The following is a 13,800-nucleotide window of genomic DNA, read 5'->3' as shown; positions in this document are numbered from 1 at the left end:
CAGTGATTTAATTCACTTTGACATTTAGAGGCGATGAAAAGGTCCAAATTAACCATTAGAATGAGGAAAAAGTGGATTTTTGGGATATGGGTTTTGGTGCCAAGTGGGCTGGTCGTAGTTATTCAAGAAGTAAAGATCTAGTGAGCAGCAGGTTTGTGGATTAAAATACCCTGCTGATGTCAGAGGAGAAAGACTGAAGTGGTTTAAGATGACAGAAAGACAAAAGAAGCTCAAAGAACCACTCACTGAAACAGGGTATACACAAAACAGTTTCTAAACATGCATGTTTACGCATGCACTGCAAAAAACATAAATCTTAGTCTTTTTTTCTTGCATTCTTGCAGTCTTTTTTTTGTGCATTTCTTCCTGAGTTGAGCAGATAAGTGAGACACTCTGTCAATGGAATAAGTTAATTTGCATTTAAATTAGAAAAAAAATATTTTTAAGTAATTATCTTATTTTAAGGGTAAAAATACTTATTCCACTGGCAGATCATCTTATTTAGCTGCTCAAATTAAGGGTAAATCCACTAATTTTAGGAAACTGTTACTTGTTTTTAGACTGTTTTTTCAGAGTGTAGAGTGGGAGCAGATGAGCTACAGTACTGTAGCAGAGCACAGTTGTCAGGTGATAACAGGAAACTGAGGCCACAGACCAAGCAAAGTCATCAAAATAATAATAATAATTGAATTTACCTCTACATTTAACCCATCCCCTTGGGGAGCAGTGGGCTGCCATCCTGTGGTTAAGCGTCTTGCTCAGGGACCCAGAGTGGCAGTCTGTGGGAGTGGGGCTCAAACTCAGAACCTCAGGATTCCAAGCTCTATGCCCTGACCACTAGGCCGCCACCTCCAATAAAAAAGTGGGCAATAACAGATAGGGAAAATATTGCCTAGTTCAACTAAAGCTTCGTAACTTCAAAAACAACAAATATACAATAAATGACAAATAAAATACAAATAAGATAAGAAAACAGTCCAAAAACGGTATTTAGGCAGAAGCAATATAATGCCCACCCTCCAAAACTAATTTACCTTGGACTAGAAAAAAAAAAGATAGCTGCCTGTATAATACATACTAAAGTAGGAGTTTAGGAAAATAATACTTCTATAATAACATTTTAGAAAAAAAAGTATTACAGCCAAATATCTCTTTTTTGTTAATTACATTCACATGATTCATTATTTTTAATCACATGTTTCTTTAATATGTTTTTAAACCTTAATAATGTATAATCTTTTAGCTCCTGGTTGTTGTTTATTCCACCTACTGTATCAACACCAACAAAAGAAATGAAATGTTGTTTTATGGTTGTTCTTGTAGCCTCTACGATTGTAAACATTGTCCCTCATCAACCTGAATATATTCTGGCAACAAATGTTTTAAAGTCAACTAAATCTTTCAATTTCAATCTTTCAAGTTTAACAAGTTTGTTTGTATGCTCTGTATAATCTCCTTTATTTAATGTTGAAATTGCAGTCTTTTTAATAATGAACAAAGGGTTTAAATTAATTTTATGGGTGTTTCCTCACATTTTGGCACAGTAAATCAGGTAAACAGTCAAAGATCTATCACGTTTTTTTTTCATTAAAAAACTCTCTTCCTATGTAAAACAGTCCCAATGTTTAGGACAACTTTGATCTGGTATAACCAATATGTTGTTTTCAACTGATTTTCTATTATTACTCCATGAAATGTTACATCCCTTACTCATTCAATGTCTATAAAAAATGTTTTCAAGTTTGTGTTCTGCAAATTCAGATGATGCAATCTGAATAGGGTGTAAACAGCAGGGATTCATCCTCCCTTGTTTGGATATTTCAGCTTCAGGTGATAGAAACAAGTTTTTTTTTTTTTTACTCAATCACTTCAGGCCGTTTAGAACCAACTTAGATTGTGTAAAGAGGATTTTTGCCGACTAATGTCCATCTCTTTTTGAGCACCGTTTACCCGTCCTCAGATGGCTACATCTAAGAGAATTTTATTGTCAGTTCATTGTTTTCAAATTGTCTCCAATGTCCCCAAAACATTATCCAGCAGAGCACCTTTATACATTCATAAAGAGTTAAGTTTACCTGTTGAGTTTTTATAATGTAAGGAAGTAATAATAGTAGAAATATATACTTAAATATTACCATCAGAACTGCACCGAACTCCATTTTCAAGGTGTCCCAAATAATAAGTGCTTTTTTAGAATTGCGTTTATTTGGTAGCTATGTTAAATATCAGATTTATCATTAAAGGACAATCTGAAAAATTTCCAAAGGAAATAAGAAAAATTATCTGGGAGCAAAGATAAATATGGACACAAGGGGACAGAGAATTTTTCCAATAAAGTGTTATTTCATTGTTTTGTGTGAGGCGGTTTATCCCAAGATGAAAACAAAACAGTCCGACCTTGGAAGAAAACTGAGCTTGCGTCAGAAGAGAACGATAAGCATGTAACTTATTAGATATAGGATAGTGCTTTATATGTCAAAATGACCAGATATAGGAAATGTTTTAGTCATGATATATTACTATTTTTCCAGCAATCAAATTAATCGATTAATTACAGATAACTCATCAAAAGGAATCATTGTAAAAGTATCAAAAACAAATAATGCGTGACTAAATTAAAATGCTTCTTCTGGTATAAGATATGATTTTGTTACTGATGATAAAAACTGGTTAATAATCTGTCTCTTTAAAACTATTCTGACTCTTAACTCCATCAGGTACTGTTTCTTCTGAGTGATAGGATTGAAGGGACAGTAGATTCAGCTGCTGTTTGGCCTAAAACAATCAGACTGAATCATTATATTTAAAGTGGATTACCAGGAACAATCAGGTGATCAGAGAGAAGGGAGGGAGGGAGGAGCTGAAGGAGGAGGAAGAGAGTTGGCGTATAAAATGCTGTTGCACCGCTTCAGCTGAATTCAGACATTCACTGAGGTTTTCTCTTACCCAGTTGTATTTCCTTCTGAGAAACGTAACAACATGTTTGTTCGGTGAGTAAACACCTCCTTATTGGGCTCATTAACTTTTTTTTTTTCCTGTTATCCTCCTGGGTTTACAGACAGACTGTATTTTCAAGTTTCACCTTTTAAAAATAACTAAAGGAAATAAATAAGAAAAGATCGAAATTTCATCTCAAAAATCTACCTATTTGAAAAGTCAATCTTAGACTTCATAGCTTTGCTCATAGTCTTTAATGTATTAGTTTAAATATTTTTTCTGTTAAAACTTTTCTCCTCCCTACAGTAAGCTTGTGTGATTTATTCTTATCCATTTTATTTCCTTTTTGTTTACAAAATGCATTTGTTTTGATAAAAAAAAGTGCTGCATTGATGCTTTAGTTCACTGTCAGACTTGGTTTAATGGAAGTTTTTCAAATTTTTTTTATCAAAGTTGTTGGTTTTTTTCCAGCTTTCTAATTTTAGTTTTGGTTTGAGCTCCTCACATGGGATTAACCCCCTAAAAAGGACTGCAGTGTTTCCAGGCTGAGGCCCTCAATATTAGATTCCCATCAAGAAGCTAAAAGCATTTCCATCTCTTTGAACGTCTGCGCTGGTTTTCTATTGCAGTTTGTACCTCTCTATACGTTGGAAAAGAAGAGACGCTTTGTGAGGTTTTTTTTTTTTTCCCTATTCTGTAGAGAAACACAAAGAAAGTCATTTAACCCTTCAGGTTGAGGAATGGTTTCCCCCTGCTGCCACTGAACACACCTGATATTTATCAGCAGCCATTCTTCCATCAATACCAGTAGATTCATAGCATTCATATGAATCTACTGTTCATTGTTTACAGCTTTTTCCCATCTCTGTTTTTTTTTTTACTTTTCTTGATGTTTTAGAAAAATGTACATTTTTATTTCCGATGTAGTCGAATACAAAGGAGCTTACCCACAGACTAAAAATATGCCTCATCTTCCTTGTTGTTTAACTTAATGCAAAGGGAGGCAGCATTCAAACAACCTGGAGTCAAATCAGTCTGCTTGCTTTGCATTGGAGACGTCTTAAGGTGTTTCTTTCTGCTGTATATTTTTAGATGTGTTGTGTTGCTGCTCTGCGCCCTTGCTGCTGTTTCTCTCGCGGCTCCAGTCCAAAGTAAGCCATGACGTCATCAACAGGACTCAGATTTGTACATTACATTTATGCCACACTAATAAATCACAGCAGCAGTTGTGAAATGGTATTTTGCAAACCACTTTTTAGACCTATAGAAGTGAATATTCTTTTTCAGTGATTTTTGTTCCTTTGGATCTAGCATTTTAAGAGTTACTTCTCTAAATCTTCACATTTTGGTGCAGCTATAAAACTATTATGAAAGATAGCATCACATCTATTATTATGAAAACTTTACTCTCAGCTTCCTGCACACTTTTTGGCATCCTGGAAAACCCTTGACACAATTTTCTTTCCTCTTTTTGTATAGGGAAATAATTATTTTATTTTATTTCAATTTGCCTGCCATGTCAGAGCATTCCAGTTTAAGCTTTAACAATTAGATTTTACCAACACTTAAGGAAACAAATATTCAACCTCACTTGTTTTTATCCATTTCCTGCTCTAATCTTTCTGTTAAAGAAGACTTTCTTTGTCTCTCTTTGCATCCCTCTGACACACAGTTTGGCCTGTAGATCAAGTCTTTTTGTTTTATTACATCCTGGCCACCACAAGCTTTTAGCTTCAGTCTAGTGAGCCTTGAGGTTCGGCTTTTTGGGGTTCCTCCTCCATCTTAATATGAACATGGGGTAAGAAAAAGATGGATTTACTGGACTTGCTTTGCACTCTTCCAGTCTTCCCTGTGTGTAATTATTCCCCTGAATGAACATGGTAATACCACAAGCCGTCTTCTTGAATCAGTTTGATGACTTATAATGATCAGATCTTTAATCTAATGTCCTCTTCTTTTTCCCATTTTTAAGAGTGGCTAAGAGAAAACTGTTCCAGTTTCATATTAGAGCTATATGAAAAGACATGACTGACCTCTCCTCTCTCAGTAATAAAGTATAGAATAAAATTAAATAAAAAATACTTCAGTTGGATCTGTGTCGATTTAGTCTGGGTGCCAAAAATTGGGGAATAGGATATTTTGTAGAGAAAACAAAAAACAACTTTTGCTTGCTCATATGGTATTTTGCTCTATTTAAATAAATATGCTGAAATTAAAGTTTGAATTTATCAAAATGATCATTTTGATATATTTTATACTGCTGCATCAAATAATTATTTTACCATAAGGCTTTTTCACTTAGGAGAACCTTAAAAGACAAGGTTTTGGATGGAACATTTTCAATTGTTTCTTACTAATCAAGATGTTTTTTTTTTTTTTTTTTTTTTTTGTCTCACAGGTAACTCTACAGAAGGTAGGCATTACAATTTGTCACTTTAATCAGGTCCTGTAGTAAGATAATCCACGAGAGGCAGCCAATCAGAGAACAGAAATAGAAAGCAATGATCAGTTAGCGCCCTCTACAGGATGCGGTTCTCACTACAGTTCAGAACACCATGATTCTGTCTATGGTTTAATCATGTTCCTCTATTTCTCTCTTATAGAAAGAAAAGTAGCCCTGTTGGCCCACCTGAACGGTAATAAAAGAATGATCTCAAAAATTATCCATGGGTACTGAGCAGAGGGTTAAATTATGTTGTACCTTTTATTTTTAGGGAAAGATGAAAGTAAACAGACAACCACAGCGCCAGGTAACTGCACAGTCATAGCCTTGTTTGATAAATACACAGAGAACAAAGACTGCAAACACCTTGAGCACACTTTGAAGGAGCTGATTTTAAAACCTCACATAGATTTACTGTTTGCTGTCTTTGCTCTGAGTTAATCTGAGTGCCAAAAGATATTTCTGTTTCCAAATATACTTGCTTTCATATTCAAAAAATACAGAGAAGTAGCAGCTGGCTCTTTGTATATAATGCTGAATTTCCGAACTCACTAAAGCCGTTAATGAGAATATTCTAATCCATCAGAAAATATAAACGCTTAAACCATTCTGTTGTTCAGTTTAATGATCAATATTGTATTTTTTTTGTCTTCAAGCTGAGTCAGATGAGACTGAAACACCTGCTGCTGCCAGCGAAGGTGGGACAAAGATTTGAGATTTATATTCATATAACCTTTTTTTTTTTTCATTTGTGTATGTTTTCAAGAGTAATATCCGTAAACAGCTCAATTTCTTTGAAGACTAAAAAAATTCCCAGCTTTCAGCTTTACACTTCAAGCAAAACCACATTTACTCTTTTGTACGGTAATTCTATGCCACATTATTCTACACAAAATGTTAACTTGACATTGGATGGCGTAAAGGTATGACAGTTTACCTGTGGTATAGTCAGAAAATAAACATGTTTTACATTTCTAACAGCCTAATGTGTGACAATATGTGACACCGGACTGATAAAAATACTAATTTACATTGAATTGTCAGCCTATTTAAAGCATGTTCATATATACTATCTGCTCTTAGGACTTTTTGGGGCTCAGTTGGAGTTGATCAGCCTGTAGTTCTTCTGAGGCGTTCATATTGCTTTAATAGTGGACCTCTGCTAATGTGTATTGCTTGCCTTGGCGTCTCTCCTTTCCTCTTTGGCATTCAGGTGGTAAATTAGGACCACTTCCACTGAACAAGCTTTTGTCATTTTGACAGTGTGGGCAGGGGTCAAAGCTTGCTGGTAAATAAAGCAGCATCTTTATGGAGCTTAACTGGAGTCCTCAAAATTTAGCATGTAGACAAAACCCAATGAGACCAACAACAGCATTGCTCCTGATATTTCACACTGGACTTTGCGCAACATGGATCTGTCTCTCTCTGGTCTTTCTAGAGGCTCCAGGACCTTGATTTCCAAACCTGGAACTCCAAAACATTGAATGGGCTTTACTTTACTATTCTCTCAAACTGGTGTTTTCTCAGTTGCTTGATCTCATGTTTCCAGAGGTTTTCCTTTCACCAAACTTTCAGTTAATATGCATAGACTGGTCACTTAGTTGCCTCCTTTACCAGTGATATTTGTAGATCACCATGGGGGGCTGTCAGTGACTTTATGCCAAGCAGCTGTTCATTCAGCAGGCTTTGTTATACATTGGGAACCCAACTCACATAGTTTCTCAATAAAAAATATTTTTTGTATAAGGGTTGCATAATATCAAATTTCATTTGAAATTGCATTATCACTTTCAGGAGCTGTAACGATCAAATTGAACACAAATTCTTATGTAATAAATCTAGAAGTTTCTTTTTTTCTTTAACACAGTATGTACAGGGTACTTAGCAGGATTCAAAGATTGTTTAAAATAGGTTGGCGTTATCAAATTGTTTATAACTTATTTGTACAAGCACCTGCATGGCTGTTTCTCCATTTAATGACCTGGCAGTTTTACATATGTATTTCACTGTTGTTTTTCTAAACCTCCTCTGACTGTTAAAGCATCTGAGACTTCAGGTCAGCGTTTCTATAAGGGAAAATGTCTTTTAAAGGAGATTTTTTTATCATGTTTTGCGTTTATTTTTTAAAACTATGTTAGTTAATTACAATGCTTTTAATGTTTTGTATTGCAGTTGAGGAAGAAGAAGAAACTGATGCAGATTCACTTGATGCTACAAGCAACAATGGTAGTAAGCTTTCATCCACATCTATCTCAGCATACGACTTTGTGTTCCTTAGATGTCTCATTTTCTTAAATGCAAATTTAACATATATTCTTGTCTTTTGTTTTTCTGTATAAACAATTTGATGAACTTTTCTTAAGTGTTCAGCTAACCCAAATATTTTACCGGATTATTACCCATACCTGTGTTATCTGCTTTTCTGATGTATTGTTCATTATTAACTGTTGAACATTTATTTAATCCCAAAGATGACAGCCAGGAAAACCCAGAGGAAACTCAAGGTAATGCTCATTGACCTGAACCTTGATCTGTGTGCTTACCTCAACGCCTACCTGACCGTTAGTTGACCTACGCTCATGTTTTCGTTCCTACAGATACAAACGACCAAACAGACTTACCTTCTCAGGGTACGTTTGAGTATTCATCTCCACCGCACCAAAACTGAAACTCATATTCAAGCCATTTCCTAGATTATTGTCATATAAAGAAATCTTATTTATGCATCACAAAGTTGCATGTTTAAATGCCTTTTTTTCTGTGCATCCATTAGCTGAATCCCAGGAGAGTCAGGCCCAGTCTTCTGCAATGAGCAACTCTGAAGGTAAAGAAAAAGGCAATAAAAAATGCAAAAATACTCAGTAAAAGCCTTCGAACACAGAGGGCCAGGGTCGAGCTGGTAAACAAACCAATTTCAATCATTTATTCAGAAACTTAAAATGTAAATAATAGTAATAGTTGGGCTTTTATTTCACTAAAACAGACAATATATTTATGTTAACAGGTAGGAAATTGGACCATTATTCAATCATTTTTACAATGGAGCAGAGATGCGAAAAGTATCATGAACCTAATTGGCATTATTTTTGGTTGCATTCTAAAATATTCACACTTTTCAAGCCTAACTGCCGTTGGAATATTGTAAAAAAAAAAAAAAAAAAAGGTTATTGCTAGTTAAAAGCATGTGATTATCTATAAATTATGTCATTTTAAAGAGAATTTAGTGTTAGGTTTAGTAAATTTTGATTTACCTTTTTTAATCAATTTCAGTTTGTTTTATTACTTATGAACATTTAAACAGACATCTTTTTATTAATGAGACTATTAATATAATAATGTATCACCATTGATTTTTAAAGAAACCAATAAAGCAACAGATTATTATGAAGCTTTTTTTCCTCATTACCCATCTATAGTTCAGAGCTGTCTTATTCTTTGTGAGTTTTCAGTTTTCAAAAGTTTTATATTAGAATATGAACAAGATGTTTTCCAGAAAATGTAATTCTGAGTTGTAAAGATAGAGGTTTTTATCCTAAAAAAAGAGTTAATATGCTCAGGTTACATACAGGTGAAATCAGTCATTTAAAGAGAACAGAGACATGATTGTTGGTTTAACTTCCATAAATACATTAAATGCTATTTTTAGGTCACAAACATCGGTAATATATTTCTGTGTACTGAAAAAAAAAAACATTTTTGCATGATGGGTTTATTTTAATGACCTTCTTATACAATACGATAAAATTAAATGCTTTTAAATAAAGCAGCAAAGCAGATATCTTGGTCGGTTGTGGATTTGTAAGCTATATTTCTAAGAAGATCCCAAATATTTTCCCTCTTTGTTTGAAATGTAAAAGTAACAAAGTCCCAAACTATTAATTGAAGTGGTTATAAAGCCAGGTTAAAGGTCACAATTTTGAAACTCAGACCATTGCTGAGTAAGATCCTTAACCCCAGAAGGCCCCAATCATGTATTACCTGTTGCTTCTCCAAGTCGATAAGACAGATTTCCTTACTGTTGGCTTTTACAGTCACAAGTTAAAGTAAGAAGATTTTGATAAATTAAATTTAAAGTATAAATTACATGGAAGTGACCAACCGTCAGGATTTATGTAATTAACAACAACAACAAAAAAGCTATGATTGTTCACTAAGCCCACCCAGAGAGTAAGCAGCCATTACCCAAAATAAACATGGATGCCATATTTTAATGTTTGCAAAAAGAGAAATGTCTTCTGATAAAGTGAAACTCTAATGTTTGGTATTTGTGACCATCCCCATATTTGAAGGAAAAAGGGGTGAAGCCTGCAAGCCCGAGAACACAATCCTTAATGTAAAGCACAGCGGAGGCAGCACCTTGTTTAATGGACATTTAGTTGCAGGATGGTGTGTGACCCTGTTTTGTATAAAGGGACGGGGTGAGAAATCTTCCTCATTTAAATAGATAAATTTGTTGCTCCCTAACAAAAAAGCAAAGCTTTCCTATTTTAAGTCGGTCAGGATTAGCAGAAGGATCCATATTCACATGCAGTGTCTGTTAATATCTAATTTCAACTGGGTAACCATGTACCAGCAGCAAATGTAGTAATTATTGTCTTGGATCACTGACTAAACTCCTCTGGTTTTGGAGCAGAAACATGGTTCAGTTGGGAGTCATCTAATCCCCAGATCACCGTAATGGCATCAAAGCTCAGGACTCAGTCAGCCTGAGCCTGAAAACCAGTAGAGCGACTGTGGAACGAGCTTGAAAGGCTTTGCCCTGACACTCATTGCTCCATATTCAACCAACCTCTGAAAAGACTAAGCTTTTTTTTCATTTCAGTTTATAAACATTATTGTCAAATAATTGTATTTAAACTAATACCTTTTTAAGCCAATGAATAGTTACAATCTTACCAAATTCACAGTTTACTAAGTTATCTTTCATTTTCAAGCTCATCTTCTAATTGCACATGAAATCAATACCTTACTGCAGCATTATATCATCTGTTTCTATTAATATTACTGTCTCTGGCATCCTGTGTCATATATAATATTTTAGATTAAATGTGCAATTTGATTTCACAGACGATGCCTCGGACTCAGCTGTTGAAAGTAAGTAAAATCAGGTTTCTTTGTGAGTTTTTCATGTTTATATGGTTCTATATTAATTTCCTTTTTCATACATACGTTTATTTTATCGATCTGTGAGTTTCATTCTGCTTTTGTGAAGGTGAATTCTCTATGCGTTTGTTAGCACTGCGTGCTGTTACACTGCTGTAAATTTAAATGCTGTTTTTTTTTCCCTGATAGCAAACTCAGATGAAGCTGAGGAACAGACAACAGACTCTAATGGTAAGAATATAATGTTTGATAGACATATCTCTTCCATAGTGTCTTCCTGTCTGCACTAATATAAGTGGTTTAATAAGAAAAACAAGAGAAGATAACAAACCGACTGCCATTAAACATCAGTATGATCTCCACTTCAGCTCATAAAGGTTTTTGTGTAGCTTTTATTTTAACTGCAGCAGCCTTTACCTTTTCCTTTTTTCTCACAAGCTGGTTCTGATGATGGCACCAACAGCAAAATGTTCACGGATCAACCTGAAGGTTAGATTAAAGTTTATATATCAATATATACAGTTGTTTTTTTTGTTTTTTTTTGTTTTTTTTTGCATGTTCACTACAATCATGCTTAAGTTTTCTCTTAGTACTCCATCTTTCTCTCATAGTCCTAACTGTCCTTTAAATTGCCTCCTGGTTGGACTCTGCCTAATGCCCAGTCACCAATGGAAACAGGCACCAGATAAAGGACATGTAGAAAATAGATCCATGGACATCTCAAATATGCTTGTTTTCTTTTTTGTTGAAGGTGCTGCTGAATCCACCCCTGAGGATTTGGAGAAAGGTCAGAATCTTTTCTTTTTATTTGGTCAGACTGTTAATTGTCAGATTACCCCATTTTATGTTGTTGACTCTTAGATTTAAGGTTAATGCTCTGAACACTTCCAAAAACCTTTATTTTATCATTATTTCTTGTTCTTAATTATTTTTTTCTTCCTATTAGCTCTAATGGATGAAATGGAGGACGAGATGCCAGAGGAGGATGAAAGTAAGATTGCATTTAGATCTACAATTATATCTTTGGTATGGTTTATGTGGTCTTTAATTTGATATTGCATTTCTGAATATTTAAAATCTTATTTAAATCTTATTTATTCTCTCTTTTTTAAACCATATTAGGGCAACTGACTGTTTTTGGTTATTACGTTGAGCTTGAATTTAGTGATTAAAATGCAGTTTATTTTTTAAATATTAGACTTAATAAGGTCTTGTTCTATTTTCAATAACGCTATTAGGTTAAATGTTTGATTTTGAAAGTATTTTATATTATGGCTTATAAAAGTTTAATATAGCATTTGTGCATATTTAATCCTTTTTTTAACATCTTTTTGAAGATGGAAATACTGACATGTCCGAGGAAGAACCTGAAGGTGAGATTGTTCATATTCATTTTAATGTTACTGTATCCTGCCAACCCAAAATACATGTGATCCCAGTTTGCTTCAGAAGACAATCAAACCCAGATTATTTCCGGAATTATGTCATCTAATCATTCCAGTTCATACATCCACCGATTCTAGCTGAATTCCTACTTTTCATCATAATGCTAACTGGCTAAAATCTATTTGAACAACTGGATCAAATTACTGACTTGTATTTTGCCTCCTACTGAACAAGCATGTGATGACAGTGGAGAGAAAAGCTACAATTTAAGATGATTTCCTCTCCACCAAAACCAGGGTTAGAACAAAACAGAAAGATCACAACCCAGAAGCATTGGTCCAGGAGTAGCCGCAGTAAGGCCAGGCTTTTCTTTTTATAGCACAATTCAGTACAAGGATAATTCAATGTTCTGTACATGAATTAAACAATAAAATAGAAGATCCATAAAAGCAAATAACAACCTTCAAGTCATGATACCCCAGTTAACAGTTTTTGACTTTGACTTAAAAGAACTCAGGCTTCAGGACTTCAGTCCAGTCTTCAGTCTTAGGTCTAGATAAGTGGAGCCTAGGAACTAAATGCTGCTTCTCCATGTTTGGTTCTAGTTCTGGGTGAAAAGAGTAGGTTTGAACTAGAAGACCTGAGTGGCCTGGGAGGTTGATACACTGACAACAAATCTGTTATGTATTGAGGTGCTGATCCATTCAGTGATTTATAGACTAACAAAGGGATTTTAAAGTACCGGTATATTCTCTGAGCTACAAGGAGCCAATGGAAGAACTTCAAAACCAGGCTGATAAACTCTATTTGCTTAGTTCTAGTGAAAACAAGGGCAGCACTCTTTTTGATCATTTGCAGCGTTCTGACAGACTTTTTAGGCAAATTTATGAAGACACGGGCCAGGTAATCAGTAATACTTAAGATAAAAGTATGAGTTCTAGTAACTTTAGGGGCTTCATTTTGGAAAAATACTGTTAAAACTATTTTTTATTTTGCTATTAGGGATAGAAAATGGAGTATGCATTGTTAGCAACTACAGAAGCTCCTTTAGAAGCCTTATTTCCTTCATATTGTTTTATATTATTTTTGTGTTGATCTAGTATTATTTTCATTTCAGTTATTTCCGAAGGAACCACCAGTGATATGGATCAAAACTCAGAAGGTATTATAGTTATTATAGTGGTTTTAAATATCTCTTTGATGATGCTTTAAGTTTTTATTTTAATATATAATTTTTTAACATTTCAATAATTTTTTTATTTTTTTTTATAAATCTTTCTGACGATAACAATTGATCTACTTCAATCTCTGATTTTCACCATAATTCCAATCAGTTAGAAGCTTTTTATTGTGTGTTAGGGATAGAAAATGGAGTATGCATTGTTAGCAACTACAGAAGCTCCTTTAGAAGCCTTATTTCCTCCATATTGTTTTATATTATTTTTGTGTTGATCTGGTATTATTTTCATTTCAGTTATTTCCGAAGGAACCACCAGTGATATGGATCAAAACTCAGAAGGTATTAGAGTGGTTTTAAATATCTCTTTGATTATGCTTTAAGTTTTTATTTTAATATACAGGTAAAAGCCAGTAAATTAGAATATTTTGAAAAACTTGATTTATTTCAGTAATTCCATTCAAAAGGTGTAACTTGTACATTATATTTATTCATTGCACACAGACTGATGCATTCAAATGTTTATTTCATTGAATTTTGATGATTTGAAGTGGCAACAAATGAAAATCCAAAATTCCGTGTGTCACAAAATTAGAATATTACTTAAGGCTAATACAAAAAAGGGAAATGAAAATGAAAAATATGAGCATGTACAATACTCAATACTTGGTTGGAGCTTCTTTTGCCTCAATTACCGCATTAATGCGGCGTGGCATGGAGTCAATGAGTTTCTGGCACTGCTCAGGTGTTATGA

General features: G+C 34.1%; 1 protein-coding gene across 3 annotated transcripts in view; it reads left to right on the top strand.

The window, feature by feature from the left end:
- The first annotated feature begins 2,903 nt into the window (after positions 1 to 2,903).
- The window catches only part of LOC107094961 (uncharacterized protein DDB_G0290685-like), a 14,840-nt gene continuing 3,943 nt past the window's right edge, over positions 2,904 to 13,800 (top strand). Inside the window, exons 1-18 of one of the 3 annotated variants that reach the window (XM_015390889.1) lie at positions 2,904 to 2,990; positions 4,030 to 4,088; positions 5,336 to 5,350; positions 5,541 to 5,573; positions 5,652 to 5,687; positions 6,037 to 6,078; positions 7,553 to 7,606; positions 7,852 to 7,884; positions 7,978 to 8,010; positions 8,154 to 8,204; positions 10,448 to 10,474; positions 10,673 to 10,714; positions 10,922 to 10,972; positions 11,235 to 11,270; positions 11,430 to 11,474; positions 11,821 to 11,856; positions 12,987 to 13,031; positions 13,344 to 13,388. In XM_015390889.1, coding sequence (XP_015246375.1) covers positions 2,980 to 2,990; positions 4,030 to 4,088; positions 5,336 to 5,350; positions 5,541 to 5,573; positions 5,652 to 5,687; positions 6,037 to 6,078; positions 7,553 to 7,606; positions 7,852 to 7,884; positions 7,978 to 8,010; positions 8,154 to 8,204; positions 10,448 to 10,474; positions 10,673 to 10,714; positions 10,922 to 10,972; positions 11,235 to 11,270; positions 11,430 to 11,474; positions 11,821 to 11,856; positions 12,987 to 13,031; positions 13,344 to 13,388 — 694 coding nt within the window. In that variant the 5' untranslated portion in view covers positions 2,904 to 2,979. Of the gene's footprint in view, positions 2,991 to 4,029; positions 4,089 to 5,335; positions 5,351 to 5,540; positions 5,574 to 5,651; positions 5,688 to 6,036; positions 6,079 to 7,552; positions 7,610 to 7,851; positions 7,885 to 7,977; positions 8,011 to 8,153; positions 8,205 to 10,447; positions 10,475 to 10,672; positions 10,715 to 10,921; positions 10,973 to 11,234; positions 11,271 to 11,429; positions 11,475 to 11,820; positions 11,857 to 12,986; positions 13,032 to 13,343; positions 13,389 to 13,800 lie in introns of all 3 variants that reach the window. The other 2 variants (XM_015390888.1, XM_015390891.1) reach the window with 2 other exon arrangements.

The sequence above is a fragment of the Cyprinodon variegatus genome, unplaced genomic scaffold (genome assembly GCF_000732505.1).
Source record: "Cyprinodon variegatus isolate N-32 unplaced genomic scaffold, C_variegatus-1.0 Scaffold516, whole genome shotgun sequence".
NCBI classification, from domain to species: Eukaryota; Metazoa; Chordata; class Actinopteri; order Cyprinodontiformes; family Cyprinodontidae; genus Cyprinodon; species Cyprinodon variegatus.
The sequence above is the reverse complement of the archived record's forward strand: the minus strand, read 5'-3'. Positions and strand labels throughout refer to the sequence as shown.